This window comes from Protobothrops mucrosquamatus, unplaced genomic scaffold (assembly GCF_001527695.2).
Source record: "Protobothrops mucrosquamatus isolate PMUCROS unplaced genomic scaffold, P.Mucros_1.0 scaffold2622, whole genome shotgun sequence".
NCBI classification, from domain to species: domain Eukaryota; kingdom Metazoa; phylum Chordata; class Lepidosauria; order Squamata; family Viperidae; genus Protobothrops; species Protobothrops mucrosquamatus.
The window spans coordinates 50,986-72,188 of NW_015388676.1; the positions used below are offsets into that span (position 1 = coordinate 50,986).

The 21,203-nt window shown below is 39.5% G+C and overlaps 1 protein-coding gene across 1 annotated transcript in view; it reads right to left on the reverse strand.

Moving 5' to 3' along the window:
* LOC107296059 (RNA-binding protein 33) overlaps nucleotides 1-20,524 on the reverse strand; it is a 27,405-nt gene extending 6,881 nt beyond the window's left edge. The window contains exons 1-5 of the mRNA XM_015825401.1: nucleotides 20,462-20,524; nucleotides 12,232-12,280; nucleotides 11,663-11,739; nucleotides 5,282-5,591; nucleotides 2,361-2,462 (exon numbers count right to left, since the gene is read on the reverse strand). Coding sequence (XP_015680887.1) covers nucleotides 2,361-2,462; nucleotides 5,282-5,551 — 372 coding nt within the window. The 5' untranslated portion in view covers nucleotides 5,552-5,591; nucleotides 11,663-11,739; nucleotides 12,232-12,280; nucleotides 20,462-20,524. The remainder of the gene's footprint in view (nucleotides 1-2,360; nucleotides 2,463-5,281; nucleotides 5,592-11,662; nucleotides 11,740-12,231; nucleotides 12,281-20,461) is intronic.
* Between the last annotated feature and the right edge of the window lie 679 nt (nucleotides 20,525-21,203).

Here is a 21,203-nt window from a genome sequence, read left to right on the forward strand (position 1 = left end):
GTATAGAAATAGAGTTACTAGTATTGACCTAAGGGGAAGTAGGATATATTAAAATAATAATAGATTAGTTATATGTATAACTGAGTTAATTATATTGAAATAATTTGAATTGTACAAATATGATTTTGTTTTGATTAATTGATGGCCTTGCCACCATGTAAAATAAAACCAATAAAAAATTTTGTTGGAAAAAAAAGAAATATAAATGGGCGGAATTCCCCCCCCAAAAAAAATACCCTACCTAAATTGTCTTCCTCATGCCAAGCAATTTTTACAAAAATAGAAAGAAAATTCCTGGGCGATCAAATTGCCCTGGCTTGGAAAGCTACTTGGCAAAGAAAGAAAGAAAGAAAGAGTCAGATTTTAAAAACAGAAGATTTGACCTTTTAGAGGGGGCATTATATGTTTAAATACTTGTTTGAATAAGATTAAAAGAACGGATGACCCTTAGATACAATTAGACTTTTATAACGAAATATATGATTTAGAATTAAGATAGCATTTTTTTCTCTTTTTTTTGATATGGGAAATATGAAGATAAGAGGAGGATTGATTTGAATAAAACTTTTAGCTATATAAATGTAATATTGAGAAAATCATAACTGATATATTTCAAATACTGATGGGAAATCAAACCTTAACAAGAGCACGAAAAACAGGATATTGATTAATGAATTGACATTATTGACTTATGAATTGATATTATTTGTATATTAGTAAAATATGATGAAGATGCTTATATTTAACTCTGTATACATTAACAGTACCAAAAATTGTAACGGTGTAATGAGGGGAAAATGGAAAAAATATGGAGAAGAAAGGAGGATCAGGGAAAAAGTACTGGATTGTGTAGTATTGAACAGATTTATATTGAAGAAGTTAATGTTAAACATTTGAAACCAGACAAAATGTTGTTTACTAAGCACTAAAGACTGTAATTTTTAAAAATTAATAAAACTTTTACAAAAAAAAATATACTTTTTTTCCAAACCCCACAATTTTATTTTCAATCTAGAGTTCTGCATTTTCTGTTGCGGGAAGTGCCTCAACATGCTTAAAAGAATAAAAACACAGGCTTTAAATAGCAAGTAAACCAACTAGGATTCTAAGAAAAACCCTAACCTGGGTGATGAGCCCTTATTTTAAGGTGATAAGAGAAAAAAAATGCCTGTCAAACAATCCAGCTAAAGCTCCCACTCCTGACTTCAAAAGAAACTGAGTATGAGGTAAACCTTAAACCCAAATATAATCCCTTTCCTCAAATACGGGCAGTAAAAGCTAAGAGTGGCAGCTAACCTCTTGCATAAAAGAAAATAAATGCATCACAGAAAAATGAACGTATTGCTCAGGTAATAACTGGTCTTCTCATAGACGGCTGCCTTAAGTCACTCCAAATTTCTTGTCCCTATCTTCTAACAAGACATCTGTTCATCCGCAAGTTTGGAAATGTCAAGGATCAGAATTCTTTTGGGATGGAGATTACAGTATATAGAACTTATATTACACATTTAGCCAAGATTTAGGCTTCATCACTAACTTCTATGACTGTTTCTCCTTTGGTGCAGGGGAGAAGGAAATCAAATCAAGCAGAGAACGAGAACTCTCAACAAAACTCTGTAGACAAAGACTGACTTACTAAAATGTCACTCAAACACAACTGAGCTGTTATTTGAGGTTTTTAACATCTACTTGCAAGCAGATAGGTCATGTCTTCTATGGATTAACAATAATTCATGACAATACTGTGAGCAAATGAATGAAACTGTTTCAACTACATATAAGTAATGCTACAAGGTGATGACTTGGTTCCCTCAAAACAAAGTGAAAAAAGATCAAGGATTTTATATCAAGCAAAAGATGCTTTAATGTGGTACAGCTAGCTCTGGAGTACTCCTAAGCCGTTTTGAATTCCTGGTCACAAAGAAGAGTAAGGAAGAAAGTAAGTACTGTGCATTTCTTTCTTGTGTCAAAAGCACTACTATAGACAGGGTTAAGGAAATTCAGATATAAAAAGTAAATGGAAAGTTGGCTAATGACTGGAGTGAGCTCTATTACTCCACTGCTATTTGTAAGGGCTGCTAAAAAATGAGAAACAGTGGAGAAGCTGTTGAGACAGGAGTAGCATGTGCACCACTTATCTTCTTACCTCAAGTTTTTCCCTGAAAATGAGCATTCAGGAATGTTGACCATCCTGGTATGTAATTCTTCTAAAAGCTAACATAGGATCATAGTTTCTCTTTATACCAACTTTAGCAATAGAAATATTGACAAAAACAATGCCAAGGGTAAATACCAAACTGAAAAGTCTATCTGAAATATTTAAATGTTTTGTTTTTAATATTTCAGCTTTTCTGCAGTACCTCTTCTGACTCATTTGGAGGTGTCTGGGTATCAACAACCTCTTCTAACTCTTCTTCAGCTACATATTCTTGTTTGATTACTTGCTGCATATAATCTTCATCCTGAAAGAAATGCACAAGGAAGCCTTTCTTTTAAACTAATTTTAGTTTCTAAATATATCACTGCTTATTTATTCAGAAGGGGCTGGTATATATGCAATCTTCCTGACTTGTTTGCCCTGATTAACAGACTAGAAAGAAGTCACAAACTTCCATATTTCTGTAGGTTTTCCACCTCCAGCTTTTTAAATCTATCTTAAATACAACTGATTTACATAAACCAGTGTTTATCAGTTAATCAGATTTAAATAGTGAATGGTGCTTAAGAGAAAATGTAATTAACCGTGACAACAACTATATACCTAGTTGCAACTAAAACTTAGGATGAAAAGTTGGAATCTACATGGTCGTAAACAGGTTATGAAGGGTGAAATGTAACATTACTTCTATGTTTAAATAACTGAGAGCTAGATCTGCACTAATCCCAAACAGCACATTTAAAATTCTATACACATGATGTAGCTATTTACTTTTTGTGTCAATAGTTAATTTAGAAGATTAAAAAACCCAAGATTATAATACATGAAAATAACATAATTATTGCAGTTTAAAAAAAAAAGCTAGGAAAAATTACATCTACTGATTTAAACCATATATATCCCACTCTATAAAATAAAAATTGCTCATATTAATTCCTTTAAAATGTAGGATTTCGGGTTTTATTTATCTGACTAATTTGAGAGCAATAAATTACCTGTTATTTTCCATGAACTGTACTTTCTCATTTATTGTGTCTTATGAGTCTAAGAATAACATACAGCATTTTATTATGTGATTTACACATAGGCTTTAAAGCAAAGATAAAGGACTAATGAATCCATTTACATTTTGCCAGAGTTTTTTAATTGAGAAATACTTCTAATAAATGGTAATAAATCTGTTCTCATTTCAACTCAGAGCAATTGATCCAGCAAACCACTGAAACTGAAACAAATTATATACATTTGATCCCCTGCTGATTTTGTACATTTTGTACATTTGCCCACTGACAAAGAAATGAACAGTCTATAATTTTAATTGTAGGTTTAGTTTAATAGTGAGAGACAGAATAACAAAAAAATCCAGAAAAACGCATTTCAAAAAAGTTATAAATTGATTTGCATTTTAATGAGTGAAATAAGTGTTTGATCCCCTATCAATCAGCAAGATTTTTGGCTCCCAGGTGTCTTTTATACAGGTAACGAGCTGAGATTAGGAGCACTCTCTTAAAGGGAGTGCTCCTAATCTCAGGTTGTTACTTGTATAAAAGACACCTGACCACAGAAGCAATCAATCAATCAGATTCCAAACTCTCCACCATGGCCAAGACCAAAGAGCTGTCCAAGGATGTCAGGGACAAGATTGTAGACCTACACAAGGCTGGAATGGGCTACAAGACTATCACCAAGCAGCTTGGTGAGAAGGTGACAACAGTTGGTACAATTATTTGCAAATGGAAAGCACATGTAGAGGCCTGTCTGAAGTTTGCCAATGAACATCTGAATGATTCAGAGGAGAACTGGGTGAAAGTGTTGTGGTCAGATGAGACCAAAATCGAGCTCTTTGGCATCAATTCAACTCGCCGTGTTTGGAGGAGGAAGAGGAATGCTGCCTATGACCCCAAGAACACCATCCCCACCGTCAAATATGGAGGTGGAAGCATTATGCTTTGGGGGGTTTTTCTGCTAAGGGGACGGGACAACTTCACCGCATCAAAGGGGAGAAGGACGGGGCCATGTACCGTCAAATCTTGGGTGAGAACATTCTTCCCTCAGCCAGGGCATTGAAAAAGAGTGGCTCAAGAAAAAACACATTAAGGTCCTAGAGTGGTCTAGCCAGTCTCCAGACCTTAATCCCATAGAAAATCTGTGGACGGAGCTGAAGATTTGAGCTGCCAAACATCAGCCTCGAAACCTTAATGACTTGGAGAGGGGATCTGCGAAGAGGAGTGGGAGAAAATCCCTCCTGAGATGTGTGCAAACCTGGTGGCCAACTACAAGAAACGTCTGACCTCTCTGATTGCCAACAAGGGTTTTGCCACCAAGTACTAAGTCATGTTTTGCGAAGGGGTCAAATACTTATTTCACTCCTTAAAATGCAAATCAATTTATAGCTTTTTTGAAATGCGTTTTTCAGGATTTTTTTGTTGTTATTCTGTCTCTCACTATTAAAATAAACCTACCATTAAAAGTATAGACTGATCATTTCTTTGTCAGTGGGCAAACATACAAAATCAGCAGGGGATCAAATAATATTTTCCCTCACTGTATGTGACATGTTCTAAGGTAACCTCAAATCTCTTTATTCAGGTTTAGAGTTTAGACAGTTCTCAATTGTCCCAAAGGTGTTTTTTTCAGCAGGCAACTGGACTTTCTGAGAATCTCCATAGACAGTTCTCAATTAGAAAAAAAGGGGGTGGAAATGAGTGAGCAGAACATCAATCACTTTGGAATATTAGCACCTTAAAGATGTCTTTAGCAGGTCAATGAACTTTTCACCTTCGAAGGACTTTATCAGATCTTGTCTAAAGCCTGGTTAAATGCTTTTGCACTAAGTACTTCTAACAACTGGCACTGCAGCTCCACCACACAAAGCTGTTTTCTTCCTTAAGGATACAATCTTCAAGGTCATGATTCTCAACAGCCTTCCAGAAGGACAAAAGAACATTACCTACAGCTCAACACAAATTTTGTCACAGTTTAGATAAAGAAATTGGCAGTCAGTGATAATAGGTCTAATTTTGCTCTGGTCCCAAGAGAGGTAAAGAGATTTCAAATCAGTCTAAAAACATAAGCATTGTAGCAATGTTATCTCAAAAACTAAAATAGGAGAAAAAAACTCACTGGAAATTCATCTAGAGGTTCATTGATTTCAAGATCCAGCACTTCATCGTTATAATTCTCTTCTTCACCCTGGTCTTCCCCATAGCCTATTTGGTCTTCTGTCAACTCAGCCTCTTGGCCTTCATACTGTCCTTCTGAATACTCCTCTGCATATTCTTCAGGAACATCTGATTTGTCATAACTAATTTCATCTTCTCCATGTTCGTACTCTGAGTCTTGTTCAATAGATGGGTCATTAGCATTCTCTGAGAGCTCGAAGGATGTAACCATGCTAGATGCAGCATTAAGACTCACAGTGACATCTTGAGTACTACAATACAGCAAAAAAAGGATTGTTTTTAATTTAAACCAACACATTAATACTAAGCACATGGATTTTGCATGGAATGCAAGTCTCTACATTAACAAGAAAAAAATTAATTGACGCGCTCTACAGACTCAGGCTCAACCCTTCCAAGACCGAGTGGCTGTGGCTACCGGCGCCTCGGCATAGTCAGCTGGTTCCATCGCTGACTATAGGGGGCGAAACTTTGGCCCCCTCGGATAGGGTGCGCAATCTGGGGGTCCTCCTGGATTCACGGCTGACACTGGATGACCAGTTGGCGGCCGTGACCAGGGGGGCGTTTTATCANAACAAGCGGGACTGGCCTAGGGCAATTTTAGAGGGGTTTTAATTATATTTTAATCAGACAATATTTAAATATTTCTTTTTAATTAATTTTAATTTTGTAATTGTTATTGGTGTTTTTTAATCGATTGTCAGCCGCCCTGAGTCCGCAAGGAGAAGGGCGGGATATAAATTCGAATAATAAATAAATAAATAAATAAATACATGGAGCTGCCCTTGAAAAATATATGGAAGCTTCAATTGGTACAAAATGCAGCAGCCCACATGGTTTTGTGCTGGCCTAGGTTTGCATGTGTCACCTCTTCTGCAGGAGCTGCATTGGCTGTTGATTTGCTTCCAGGTCCAATTCAAGGTGCTGGTTGTCACCTTAAAACCCTACATGGCTTGGGACCAGGTTATTTGAAAGACCGTCTTCTCCCAGAAAAATCTACCTGACCTACCAGAGAGGAGAGGCAGGGAATGTTGCAGATCCCCTCTCCTAAGGAGGTACAACTAGTGGGACCAAGAAGAATGGCCTTCTCCATGGTGGCTCCCTCCCTTTGGAACATCATCCCCAGGGAGATTAGACTGGCCCCCACTTTGACACTCTTTCGCAAGGCCCTGAAGACCTGGTTTTGCCAATGGGCCTGGGGAACCCCGAGTGGGACGGAGCCCATCAAATGGCTTGTTTGACTGACTGTCGCCAGGGGGGTGGGGTGGGGGGGGGTTATCACTTTTTATTGTTTTTAATATGAGAATTTTATTTATTTATTTATTTATTTATTTATTTATTGTTTATATTTATATCCCGCCCTTCTCCTTGCGGACTCAGGGCGGCTAACAACCAGATAAAAATGCGAATCCCAAAACTACAGATTAAAACATAATTAAAAACAAATATTACTAATTGGTCTAATTAATTTAAAATTACTTTAAAACCCCCATTAAAAACTTTCCCCTATCTTTGTAAGCTGCCTGGAGTCACTGAGAGTGAGTTAGGCAGACATACAAATTTCCTTAAATAAATAAATAAATTTGATTTCATGCCACAAACTCACAATATGCATATTTATATTACTGTTTATCACCAATTGTAGACTATTTGACCAAAGGGATCAAAGCAACCACACAGTGCATTCAGAAAGTATTCAGACCACCCTTCACTTTTCAATTTTGTTATGCTGCAGCCTGATTCTACAGTTGTTGAAATTCATTTTTTTTCTCATTAATCTACACTCAGTACCCCATAATGACAAAGTGAAAACAGAATTTTAAAAAATGTCTGTAAATTTATTAAAAAGAAAAAACTGAAATATTACATTAGCATAAGTATTCAGACCCTTCACTCAGTTGAAGCATCTATGGCAGCAATTACAGCCTTGAGTCTTTTTGGGTATGACGCGACAAGCTTTACACACCTGGATTGGGGGATTTTGTGCCATTCTTCCTTGCAAATCCTCTCAAGCTCAATCAGGTAGGATGGCGACCGTCGGTGGACAGCCATTTTCAGGTCCCTCCACAGATGTTCAGTAGGGTTCAAGTCAGGGCTCTGGCTGGGCCACTCTAATACATTCACAGAGTTGTCCCTAAGCCACTCCTGTGTTGTCTTGGCTGTGTGCTTAGAATTGTTGTCATGTTGGAAAGTGAACCTTCGGCCCAGTCTGAGATCCTGAGCACTGTGGAATAGGTTTTCATTGAGGATATCCCTGTACTTTGCTCCATTCAGCTTTCCCTCAACCCTGACCAGTCTTCCCAGTCCCTGCTGCTGAAAAACACCCCCACAGCATGATGCTGCCACCACCATGCTTCACTGTTGGGATGATATTGGGCAGGTGATAAGCAATGCCTGGTTTCCTCCAGACATAATGTTTAGAATTGAGGCCAAACAGTTCAATCTTGGTTTCATCAGACCAGAGAATCTTGTTCCTCACAGTCTGAGAGTCCTTCAGGTGCTTTTTTGCAAATTCCAAGCGGGCTTTCATGTGTTTTGCACAGAGGAGAGGCTTCTGTCTAACTGCTCTGCCATAAAGCCCAGATCAGTAGAGGGCTGCAGTGATGGTTGTCCTTCTGGAACTCTGTCCCATCTCCACACAAGATCTCTGGAGCTCAGTCAGAGTGACCATCAGGTTCTTGGTCACCTCTATTACTAAGGCCCTTCTCCCTTGATTGCTCAGTTTGACCGGGTAACCGGCTCTTGGAAGAGTCCTGGTTGTGCCAAACTTCTTCCATTTGAGAATTATGGAGGCCACTGTGCTCTTAGGAACCTTCAGTGCAGCAGAAAGTTTATTGAAGCCTTCCCCAGATCTGTGCCTTGCAATAATCCTGTCTCTGAGCTCTGCAGGCAGTTCCTTTAACCTCGTGGCTTTTGCTCTGCTACAATATGCATTGTCAGCTGTGAGGCCTTGTATAGAGGTATGTGCCTTTCCAAATCATGTCCAATCAATTTAATTTACCACAGGTAGACCCCAATCAAGGTGTAGAAACATGTCAGCAATTATCAAGAGAAATGGGAGGCACCTGAGCTAACTTTCAAGTGTTGTTGCAAAGGGTCTGAATACAGGTAGTCCTCGACTTACAACAGTTCGGTTAGTGATCATTCAAAGTTACAATGGCACTGAAAAAAGTGACTTATGACCATTTTTCACATTTATGACCGTTGCAGCATCTCCATGGTCACGTGATTTACATCTGTATGCTTGACAACTGACTCACATTTATGGTGGTTACAGTGTCCTGGGGTCATGTGATTACCTTTTGCAACCTTCTGACAAGCAAAGTCAATGGGGAAACTAGATTCACTTAACAACCAAGTTACTAATTTAACAACTGCAGTGAATCACTGAACAAATGTGGCAAGAAAAGTCATAAAAAGGGACAAAACTCACTTAATGAATTTAGCAATATAAATTTTGGACTAAATTGTGGTTGTAAGTTGAGGACTACCTGTACTTATGCCAATGTGATATTTCAGTTTTTTTCTTTTTAATAAATTTACAGACATTTCTAAAATTCTGTTTTCACTTTGTCATTATGGGATACTGAGTGTAGATTGAGGAAAAAAATGAATTTCAACAACTGTAGAATCAGACTGCAGCATAACAAAATTGAAAAGTGAAGGGGGTTTGAATACTTTCTGAATGCACTGTATGTTCTAACAGGTTAGCCTGGTATGAAGTAAAGGGTAACTAAGCAAGGTGCATTCAGTTTTAAAACCCAGGCTAACAAATATATGCAGAAGGTGATCAGCATCTATTTTCCACTTAGTGCAACATTAGTTATCCATTATACAAGCTGCATTAATACTGCCAAGCACCAATGTTTTGGATTTACAAGTTACTGTAATAAAATATTTTTAAACAGGGTATGCCTTAATATACTTCAATATGCAAGAATTTGTATTTAGTCCTTATAAGCATCAACATCTCCAATTTGAATTGTGTCCTTAATAGGTCCTATCTAAAATTTGAAGAGCAATCAAAAGTTTTCTGACAAAAATGTCCATAAAGGCCTATAAATTCAGCCAATTAAAAAAGAATAGTTGAGGGGGTTTGCCAATAAAACATACCAACTTTCAATGCATAAAGTAATGATTCTCTAGGAGTTTCTTTTTACTCTCTGTCCAAAAACTATATATTTTTTTGTTTATATCCTGTCTGCCCTTCAGGAACTCAGACCAGCATATGGGGCACTCCCTCCTTTATTTCCCTCCCCACAAACAACTATAACCCTGGGAGGTAAGTTGGGATGAGACAGTGTGATTGATTCAAAGTCACCCAGCGAAATGCCATAGCTGAGGATGGAACTAAACTTGGATCTTCCCGATGCCATTTTAATTGATCAATCACAAAAAACATGGCATGCAAAAGTCATGGAAATGAACAAATTAGAAGGCACTAATAGCCAGACAGGTTTCAAAGATGCAGTTCTGTCCTGGCTGTAAAGTTAGTGAGACCACAATTTAACTGTTATAATGAGTTGTGCCTGTCAGCCCCCTCTGAGCAAGCTGATTCCTGAATAAGGAGTTCAGTGTCAGAATTGTTCTGTTGTTATATAGCCTTCTCAATTATAAATATACTTTTATATGGCATTTGCTACAGTATACTTTAATTAACAGGCAGAACTGATTAAAGAAAATTATAACTACCAATAGAAGAGAATACTTGTAGCTCAGGGTTGAACTGTGTGGTCCTTGGTGCTCTCAAAGCTTGGTTGAGCACCAAGGACCCCACAGTTATAAAACTTCTTATAAAACATCAGAGGTTGAACAATTGTGCAAATGAGAAAGAAGTGAGATCAATTCTTTGTTTTAATGTTATCAGGCGATACTGCTATCAATCAATCAATCAGAATAGAGCTTGGATAGGGACCTTGGAGGTCTTCTAGTCCAGCCCCCTGCTCAAGCAGGAGACCCTATACCATTTCAGACAAGTGACTGTCCAGTCTTTTCTTAAAAACCTCCAGTGATGAAGCACGCACTACTTCTGAAGGCAAACTGTTCCACTGGTTAATTGTCCTCACTGTTAGGAAGTTTCTCCTTAATTCCAGGTTGCTTCTCTCCTTGATTCTCTAATAGGACTAATTTCAATCACATTGATCTATATTGTTTTTCTCTATGACTGTACATATTTCAGTATGTTCATTTGATTGTATAATAATGTTTCATAAAAATTGCAAGTGTTTTGATACAACAAGAGTTCTGAAGCCCACTGCACTGCCACAACTGCTTAACACAAAGCAGAAGAAAAATTTAGAACACTTCAGGGGAAACTCTTAAACAAACCCTCAAAAGAAAAATCATGCAAAGGTTGACTGGTTGAATGATCTTATTTCCCCCCACCAACAAGTAGATGGGAAAAGATATACAGTATATTCAAAATGAACAAGAAGGTAAAAAGATAAAATATACTGACAATGTACCGAAGAAATTCAACATGACAATTGAATTAAAAAACAGAATTGTACAAATGTATTCTTAATGCAAATGAATAAAACAGTTCTTAATTCAACTTTGCAGTTAAGATTATGCATACATGTAGCAGACCAGGCATCCTGTTTCTTCTTGGAGGCATTTTAGAACAGGTATTTTTTTAATCAGCTACACTTACTAATAATTACATGCCTAATACTTACATGAAAGAAAAGTTATATAATTATTTGTGTTATTTTTATTAAATTTTTATGCCACCCATCTCCCCTACAAGGTGAATATAGCAATAGCACTTAGACTTATATACCGCTTCACAGTGCTTTATAGCCCTCTCTAAGCGGTTTACAGAGTCAGCATATTGCCCCCAACAATCTGGGTCCTCATTTTATCGACCTCGGAAGGATGGAAGGCTGAGTCAACCTTGAGCCGGTGAGGATCGAACCCGACAGTCGCAGAATTAGCCTGCAACACTGCATTCTAATCACTGCGCCACGACTCCTATAATTAGAGTTTTTCATTAAAATAGCTATTCCTAAAGTTTTCCTAGAAGCAATTAAATTTGTGGAGTTTACCACAGTTTTGAAAAAATGCATCTAGGAAATCAGGTCCTATACTACCATTATTTTCTGTTTTAATACCCAGCCAAAAATGAGTTGAATTCCTATTCATATACTTGCACAGAAACAACAATGTTCATGTATCACTTTTGGAGCCTCAAATGTTAATGCATTTATCCCTAATAGCACATTATATGTGCTATTCTATCATAGGAATACAAATAACTAATCTGAATGTACTGATCTAGAAAACAAGTTACACTATTTGGTTCAAACAGCAAAACATAAACCTGTAATGTTGGTCCTCTTCATTATCGCTTTGCAGAAGATCATCATTCAGTTCTTCATCTGATATATCTGACTGAGTCTAAAATTGGGGAAAAAAAACAATCCTTGAACTGATTTTAGAAGCTTGTAAAAGTCCATACATTTCCTTTATTTTCCCTGTGAAGTATCCAGTCTTGAAAGAGGAAATCTGACACTAGATTCTTCCTCTTCTGTCTCCCTCAATTACTTTCTTCTGGATCTGGAAACAATAATCCCCAGAAGGGATCTGTGGTGGGTAGACAAGATAAAAGCTGTCCTGGATCCAAGAATCTCTTCACTCAGCCCACCTCACAGACTTGTTGCTGTTGTGGGAAAAACAGTTTTAGTACTATACTTAGACACAAATTAATAAAAATGAACTGATAACAAACAGCCAGGGCTCCAACAGAGCATTTGGAGTTCTTTACTGGAACAGCAGGAGACAGATGATTCTAAACAGTCAGGAGCTGCACCGCTGTAGTTTAATACAAAGTTAAGTAATCAAATTATTTTCCCATATATGCAAGCCTATACTTTAAACAGACTGATTTACCTTTTTGCCAGTCAATAAATCTTCTCCTAGTAAGTCATCATCCAATTCACTAGAAAAAAAAGAGATACAGTAATCAATTCTTCAAAACAGTCACAAAACTGCAGCAGTTCCTTTGTCAGTACCATTCTACTTTACCCAAAATATACTTGAAGATCTCAACAGCAATGCAGACTAAAAAGAGGGTAACCTCATTTTTCAGAAAACAAAAAAGACACATTTCTACACATAAGTCAACTAAAGCAGAGAAACAGAATTGCCTGAGCATGGGGTTGGACTAGAACAGGGGTCCCCAACCCCTGGTCTGTGGACCGGCACCAGTCCGTGGCATGCCAGAAACTGGGCCACGCAAGCAAGTGAAGCCCCATCCATGGGATGCAGGCAGCACACGAAACCACACCCCTGCCAGTCCGCAGAAAAACCTCTCTCCACGGTCCCTGGTGCCCAAAAGGTTGGGGGCCACTGGACTAGAAGACCTCCAAGGTCCCTTCCAACTGTGTTATTCTGTAATTCTGCTAAATGTAAGTTAGAATTCTGATTAATTCCAAAGAAAGACAGTTTCTACTTTAATAGCACACTAATTCACTCTGAATTCTCTGAAACATTTTCTCCCACTAATACCTAACAAAGCTGAAGTGTACCAAGTCAACAAAAAGGGCCCTAATGTGCAACTTCAGCATAGTCTAATTCAAAAGTGTGGCTTGTTTTAATTCTTTACAAGATAAGCTACTTTTTAGAGCATAAACCTTTTTAATGAAAACATGTAAACTTGTTCTGCACAAAGATAGTTGGGAAAATCAGCATACTTCAGGCACATTATGCAAAGACCTAGTTCTCTGGATAAGACTGGGACAGTTAGCAGGAAAGAGAAGAGGATGCCAAGCAGCAAAGTGGACAGACTCAATTACAGTGGATATGAGTACACTGTTGGGAGACCTGAAAGGCCAGGTTAGGGACAAATTCTCAAGGAGAAAATCTATGTGGCCACTAACAGTCAACACTGATTTGATGGCACATCATTAAGCATCAGCCAAAAGAAGATTGTTAAACTTTAATTAACCCAAGTGATACATGATCTGAGAGTGCACGACATTTCAATCATTACCTTGTCACAGTCAGATTACTAAATAGTTATCATAGAATTAACAAGCATCATGGAATTCTATATAGAGGAAGGACCTACAGGTAGTCCTCAACCTATGACCATAATAGAGCCTGCACATTACAGTCATAAGTTATGACAGTTGTAAAGCTGGTCATCTAGGTGACCGATCCAATTTTACAAACTTTATTTGCAGTGGTCATTAAGCGAATGCCATGGTTGTTAAGTGAACCTGTTTGCTATTGGACATTTTTGCTGAAAATTGGAAGTAAACACTAGTTTTCAGAAAAAAATTTGTAAATCAAGGTCAAGTGTTAGCGGGACTGTCAGGTGCAAGAAATCAGGATCCAGGATAGAGTTCAAAAATACTACAAATTTATTCCATGCTACCTATATACAAGAATATGATCTAACGCTCAAGGCAAATTGGCACTAGATAAGAGTCAACGGAATTCAAGAGGGGCTGAACTTAGGTCTCTTGTAGGACCAGAGCGACTCCAAACAGATGAAGTGTTTGACCCCTCCCTCAGGCTCAGCCTGGTCATCTCCTACATCATTTCCCCTCCAACCTGGTCCCCCCCTCCTCCATGGGCTCTTCAGAGCTGCTGTCCCCCTCCTGCATAGTCTCTTGAAAGTCTGAGTTCTCATGGAAAATTTGCAAGGGCAGGAGAGAAGCCATATCAAAGGAATCTGCCTCCCCCACTTCTGAAGTGGCTGGTGACCCAGGTGGCAATTACAGAAACAGCGTTAGAAGGTCCCCCCCTCCCCTTCCCAGGAGTTGAAGGCCAGAGGTGCAAGGCCAATCATAAGTCCATGTCCTGCCTCCCCCTGGAGCAATTGTAACCATTGTGACAGTCCAGTCTAGAGAAAATGTCTGTCTTTGGTAGTCTATCCAAAACGTCTTAAATTAGTGGTAGTGGGTAGTGGTCTCTGACCATCACTGAATTAAGTGCTTGGTAATTGTGGACAATGCAAAGGGGGCCCCCCACTCACGCTTGATGCAGCGGACTCTTGCTTTTTGGGAAAAAAGAGGTTGGAGCTGAAGCTGGTGATTTGGAAGGTCGGAGAAAGCCTTTTTGCATGTTAAGAGTCCAAATAATGCTTCAAGCTTGTTAACCTTTTGGCTGACATTGCACCCAGGATCAACTCTATGGCACAGTCGCAGTCTCTGTGTGGAAGAAAAACTGCCATTTCCTCCTCCCCCAAAACATCTTGAAAGTCTGCATACTTGTTTGGTAGATTGGGAATCTCCCTGCTAGCCTTTGGGGTGGCTGGAATAAGAGAGGCCACCAGGGTCATTACAAGAAAGCAACCATTGCTTCCGCTTAATTGTGGGGTTGTAAAGTAGCAACTAACTGGCTCCTAACACTATGAGAAGGTTCAGATGGCTAGTCACGAAAAGTTAACCTATTAACCTATGGTTAAGTGCAAAGGTACTTTGGAATGTATAATAGGACCCACTTTTAAAAGCCACCCATCAATATTTTTTACTTGCAAGGGGAATTTCAGAGGGACCATTGTAATCTTGAGGTCCTCTACTGTTGCCAGGCTGATAAAGTTAGCTGTTGCTCCTGAATCTATCAGAGCAAGTAGGATTTCTTCCCAATCAGAGCAGAGGGATTAAACAGAATCAATCTGTAACAACAAACTTGGTGTGGTTGTCTGTGAGCCCTGTTCAATGCTTGGTGAGCCCCCCCCCCCCGAGCTCTTGTAGGAAGGGCTGTCACTGTTTCCCTGGTCCTAGGGTTTGTGGTCTGGCCGTGAAAATTTTTGTGAGTAGATCTGATTGTCAGGCACAAGAAATCAGGAGAGAGGATAGAGTTCAATGGAATTGGGGGGGGGGGGGGGGGGGGGCTGGACTTAGGTCTCTTGTGGGAGTAGAGTGACTCCAAACTAATGACACCACTTTCATCCTGCCTCGGGCTTAGCCTGGTCATCTCCTATAGGGATGCAAATGGCCATAAATGCAGGCCGGCTGCCAAGAGCCCAAAATGTGATCATGTGACCAGGGGGCAGCCATCGGAACGTCAGAACCAAGCCATAAGTACTTTGGAGGGGGTCTGTTGTAACTTTGAATAGACACTAAGCAGCCAGTCGTAAGTTGAGAACTACCTCTATTTAGTCAGTCCACTCCACTTGCCTAATGAAACCCTTTAGTTACCGAGGGGCATTTAGGGAGTTTCCCAAAATTCTGGTAGCTAGTTCTGGAATAAGAGGTTGGCACACCAGTGCTTGATGGGTGTCCTGTCCCTCTCACACATGCACACACCACGAGGGTTTGAAGTCTTTACTGAGGCTTCACCAGCCCCAAATAGTATTCCCCAGGATTCACCCCACACAGGAACTAGCGCAAAACCCAATGAGTCCAATCCTCAAGTCCAAGAACTCAGAGCAAGTCCGTAAAGTCATCCATCAGGTTCGGAGTCCCAAGGCAAGTCCACAGTCTGAGCACAAATCTCAGAACCAAAATCCAAGTCCAAAGTCCAAGAAGCAAAGTCCAAAGTCCAGTTGCAGGGTCAAGGCTTAAGTCCAAAGGCAAGAGTCACAATGGCAGATCAGACGCATGGCAAGAAATGCATGTTTCCAGCAATGCTTCGCTCCGCATGCTGGGCTAAATAGCTGCCGGCCGGTGCAGCACATGAGGAGGGACAAGGCTGCCTCCTCACAAGTAGTCTCGCCGATCTCCATTGCACCTCCTTCTTCTCAGCCCTGTGTGCCCTTGGATCCAGTGGAGGAGGCAGTTCCTCCTCATCCCTGCTGACCAACTGCAGCTGCACCCCTTCTCCGCCCTCTGTTTCTGGCTGGTCTTCTGAGCCTCCTGGCTACAGCTGCATCTCTACCCTCTTCTGAGGTTCCTGGCCTCTCCTCCTCCTCTTGCCCAACCCCACCTGATTCAGAGTCCCCTGCGTCTTCCAGACACTCCTCTATGCCCCACTACAAAGTTCCTGAAGCTGGCTCTTCCTCGTCATTGGAGCAGGCTTCTGGGACATCCATTACATTGGATTGCTAAATTGCCTCTCTCTAGTCACCAATCCATGGGAGCACCTTGGTTTTGGGGGGAGCTCCAGGAAATGGAATGACAGAAGGGACTCCTAAAACAATCTTGGTATAAGATGAAGAATGAATTTGATCAAACACAGGCAAGACTTCAATGTCAATCCTATGCTGTGATGGTGAGAAAAGCAAAACAAGGTTACTTCTCTACTCTTATTTCATCCATGGAAAAGCATCCAGCAACATTGTTTACAGTTACTCAGTTCCTTTTAAAGAAAATTGAGCTAGAAGCTTCTTAGCTGGGCCACTGTGAAGTGTTTAACTTTTGTAATGTTCTGAGGACCTTGATGTCCCTCCAGGCATTTGGGTCAGAAGATTGGGTGAGCTCTGTTGGTTAAACTTTTTAATATAAAATGGGATTATTGTCTTAACCTTGGACGTTTGGACTGAGGAATTGTTTTAATTTATATGCTGCCCTGAGTCACTGCTTTGAGGTAAATAAAACAAACAAATCAATCTCTCGGAGTTATTTGGGATCAGTAGGAACCTGTGGATCCTGATTAAACAAACATGGCCTTCTGTGATATTAACTCTGCCACCTGTGGATTAGATCTCTATCCTACTTGGTTAACAAAGGTGGCCAGGGAATGATAGGAAGTTGGGTACGGGACAGTAGTAAATGTATCCTGAAGTAAAGGAGTGGTGCCTTTCTATCCAACATTTAAATAAAACAATTGGGAGAAGTCAACATAGTTGCAGAGTGTAATCTATAAATTATGGCATTCAGTTCTTTTGTTCCTTACTATCCAATTCCAAGAGAGCACTCAGTACGGATGTGGCCTAAATATATACTTCTTTAATTTACTAAAACAACTTAACCAGAATAGAGGTGGAAGGGACCATGGAGGTCTTCTAGTCCAATCCCCTGCTCAAGTAGGAGACCCTATACCATTTCAGACAGGTGGCTGTCCAGTCTCTTCTTAAAAACCTCCAGCGATGAAGCACCCACAACTTCTGAAGGCAAGCTGTTCCACTGGTTAATTGATCTCACTGTTAGAAAGTTTCTCCATAATTCCAAGTTGCTTCTCTCCTTGATTAGTTTCCATCCATTGTTTCTTGTCTTTCTGGTGCTTTGATAAATAAGTTGACCCCATCTTCTTTGTGGCAGCCCCTCAAATACTGGAATAGTGCTATCATGTCACCCCTAGTCCTTCTTTTCTCTAGACTAGCCATACTCAGTTCCTGCAACCGTTCTTCATATGTTTAGTCTCCAGGCCTTTAATCATCCTAGTTGCACTTCTCTGCACTTTTTCCAAAGTTTCAACATCTTTTTTGTAATGTGGTAACCAAAAGTGGATGCAGTATTCCAGGTGTGGTCTTACTAAGGTTTTATAAAGCAGTACTAATACTTCATGTGATTTTGTTTCTATGCCTCTGTTTATACAACCAAGGATTGTATTTGCTTTTTTGGCTGCTGCCACACACTGCTGTCTCATGTTTAAGTGATCATCCACTAGCACTCCAAGGTCCCTCTCACAGTTACTGGTTTTGAGGCAGGTCTCGCCTAATATACACTTGTATCTTTGGTTTTTTCTGCATAACAGTAAAATCTTGCTTTTCTCCACATTAAATTTCATTTTGGTGGATAGGGCCCATTGTTCAAGTCTGCCAAGGTCTTTTTGGATCCTGAGCTTGTCTTCTGGGGTGTTGGCTATTCCTGCTAGCTTACTGTCATCTGCAAATTTGATGAGTTCCCCTTCTATTCCCTCATCTAAGTACCCCACTGCTTACTTCCCTCCATGTAGATGTAGTACCATTAAGGACTACTCTTTGAGTACTATTTGTCAGCCAATTACAAATACATCTGGTGGTGATGCTGTCTATCCCACATTTTTCTGGCTTACCAAGAAGTAGGTTGTGCTCTACTTTGTCGAATGCCTTACTGAAATCCAAGTATATTATGTCCATGGCATTTCGCTGGTCTAGTAATTTAGTCACTTTGTCAAAGAATGAAATAAGATTGGTTTGGCATGATCTGTTTTTAACAAACCCATGCTGGCTTCTAGTTTTACATCAAGTTCTAGTAACTTGATGACATCCAGGTATGTGCAGACTACAATTCTCAGAATTCCAGGCCATGATTATTGATACTTCTTGGACCTATATACCCAAAAATCTGGAGGATATCATATTGGGGAAGGAGGCTTTAAAATATTATCATGTGTTTCTGATTTCACAGAACAGCATAAAACCCAAGCAAGGCAAGGGACAGAAAATATGCTGTAAATATGTTACATTAGAAGGCTTACAATATATATTGTTCTAAAATGTCTGTAGGATAATCATAATCTCCTTTAAAGATAGCACTGAGGAGCAGACTTAAAGCCTTGCCTATTCAAAAAGGCATGGCACAAGTTAATGCCTTTCTCTGCTTGAATCTTTTCTATGCAGAAAAAGCTCACAAGATCAAAGTAGCCCATTTTTAAAAAATGTGCAGAAAAGAGTATTCATCCTTGCCACCAGCATTCCAAGAACAGTGACAAATGCAAATTTGAATGTAAGGAAGAATGTAAGCAAGTTAAGAGATGGATTCTTAACTAGATAAGTTATATCTCATGGAATTTCTCAACAGAATTATTTGATTCCAATGGATATATATAGACGTCAGTTGTAAACAAGTTGCAAAAGCAAGCATTGCTGAACATTATATTATAGTAAAATCTTGATTTCAATGGAAGATTCAGGAGGGTATTTATAAGACTAAAGGCCTATTAAATCTGAAAAGTATTTTTTTTGTGTATGCATAAAAATTCCATCTGAGGCTAATTTTTCTGAGGGAACATCCATCTTCAATAGCATCTCCCCACCCAGTACGATTGGACAGACTAGGCACGTTCCAGGTCCCTTCAGTTAAAGAGCATCACCTGTCAGGACCTAGGAAACTTGTCTTCTCTGTTGCAGCACTCACTCTTTATAACAGCATCCCTCCAGAGACCCATAGGGCCCCCACTCTGATGATATTCTGACAGTTGTTGAAAACTGGGCTTTGCTTCCAGGAGTGGGGTAGTTACTGACCCCCCATCAGTTTTGGCAAAAACCACTCCATAGTGAATGGGTTCACTTAATGACTCCATTCACTTAACAGCTGTTGCAAAAAAGGTTGCAAAATCAAGCACAGTCACATGGTAACCCACTTTATGACTGTTATGAACAAAATTATGGGTTCAATTACAGTCATAAGTCAAGGACTACCTGTACCATAAATAAAATATAATCTGCCATGTTACACATATGTAAAAGTACACTTTGAGCCTCCTGGTTCATTCAAGCTGGGGGGTGGGGGGTGAGGACACTGTGTAACCCCACATAAACCAATTCTGAACTGTTTTTGCTGTGCCGGCGCTAGCACTGCCCTGTTTTCTCACCGTGCGGTGCCCCGTTTTCGCACTGCGCCCCTTTGCATAGCGGCAGCAGTGCTAGTGCAAGTGGGGGTGAGTGCGCACACACAGTGGGCAGTAGTGGGCCATGGACCGCAGGTTGGGGACCCCTGCACTAAATTAATGCCCATTAAATCCAGGTTTTAATGTACAGTGAAATGTTCATTATAATATACCTGTTTGTGTCTTCAGGCTCTAAACTTGGGGGGGGGGGAGAGAGACAACATCACAATATACATAAGATCTGCTGAGCTTCCTTATTTGGTCCACAGTCTTTCTTTACTAACCGACAGGCTTACTTAAAAATATATTAATTGGCACTAGTGAGCATGTGTTATACAGAGGAGTACAAATACAAGTACTAACAGTTACATATAACTAGGTATAGACATATATTTAGATAAATGGGGAAAATGTAATACACTGCTCCTTTATTTATTTAGCTCCATGCATTCCCCCCATGTATTCCACAGCAATATTCAACCCTGATTAAAGAAAACGGTGCTTGACCACTGCCCGCTCTTCATAGCAGGCATACACTTCTTTACAACTGAATATCAGATATGCACATGGCAGATAAATAAACTCATTAATGTATGTATTTATACATTTTCAAAACCCTGTAAATTAGAATGTGAGTGAAACCAAATGACATACACTAGAAAACATCTCAGCATAAAAGAAAAAAAAAGAGACTTACCTATCCCAATCATCATCTCCAGTTCTCCTTCTCCAAGACCTTTCTGCACCAGGCTTATGATGATCAAAGTCATCATCTATAAACAGAAGGCATTTAATGATTTGCACATGAACCAAATGCTTGGATTCTAAGACAGCAGGACTGATATTCTTTTGAAGAATCATGCTGTGTTTCTGCACTGTCCTTCTAGGAAAACAACTTTTTTCAAACTGCTTTTAATCTGTTTTTCCTGTGGTACAACAAAGGGCTTTAGGTTTTCTCCCTTACCAATCACAATGGAAAAGAAAACTGAAGTATACAAATGGATTGATAGCTTTTTAGTTCTTCATTTAATAATTTAACTAAAAACATATAGTACAATTCCTATAAATATCACTTCTGATTGTCCCAAACTGCCTCATGATGCTACTGGCTGATCTGCTCAGATGTTAAAATAGGCCTGTTTTCATTGCTTAAAACAAATTGGTTAATGAGCTCTAGACTTACAAGTGTTTCTATGGCATCAAATTCTTACAGGACTCTGGCTATCCATCAACTCCATACCGGTTGGTGGGAAATATAAGTAATTTCCTGCCATCTGGATAATCTGACTATAAACTCATTCAATATGGCTAATTATTAAAAATTATATGAACTGTAGTCCAAAACACCCTAGGCTGCCTACACCTGATTTAGGAATAGACATTCCTTTTAAAAATTCTAATATCTATTGGCAGCTCTGGATTAATTACACAGCACTGAT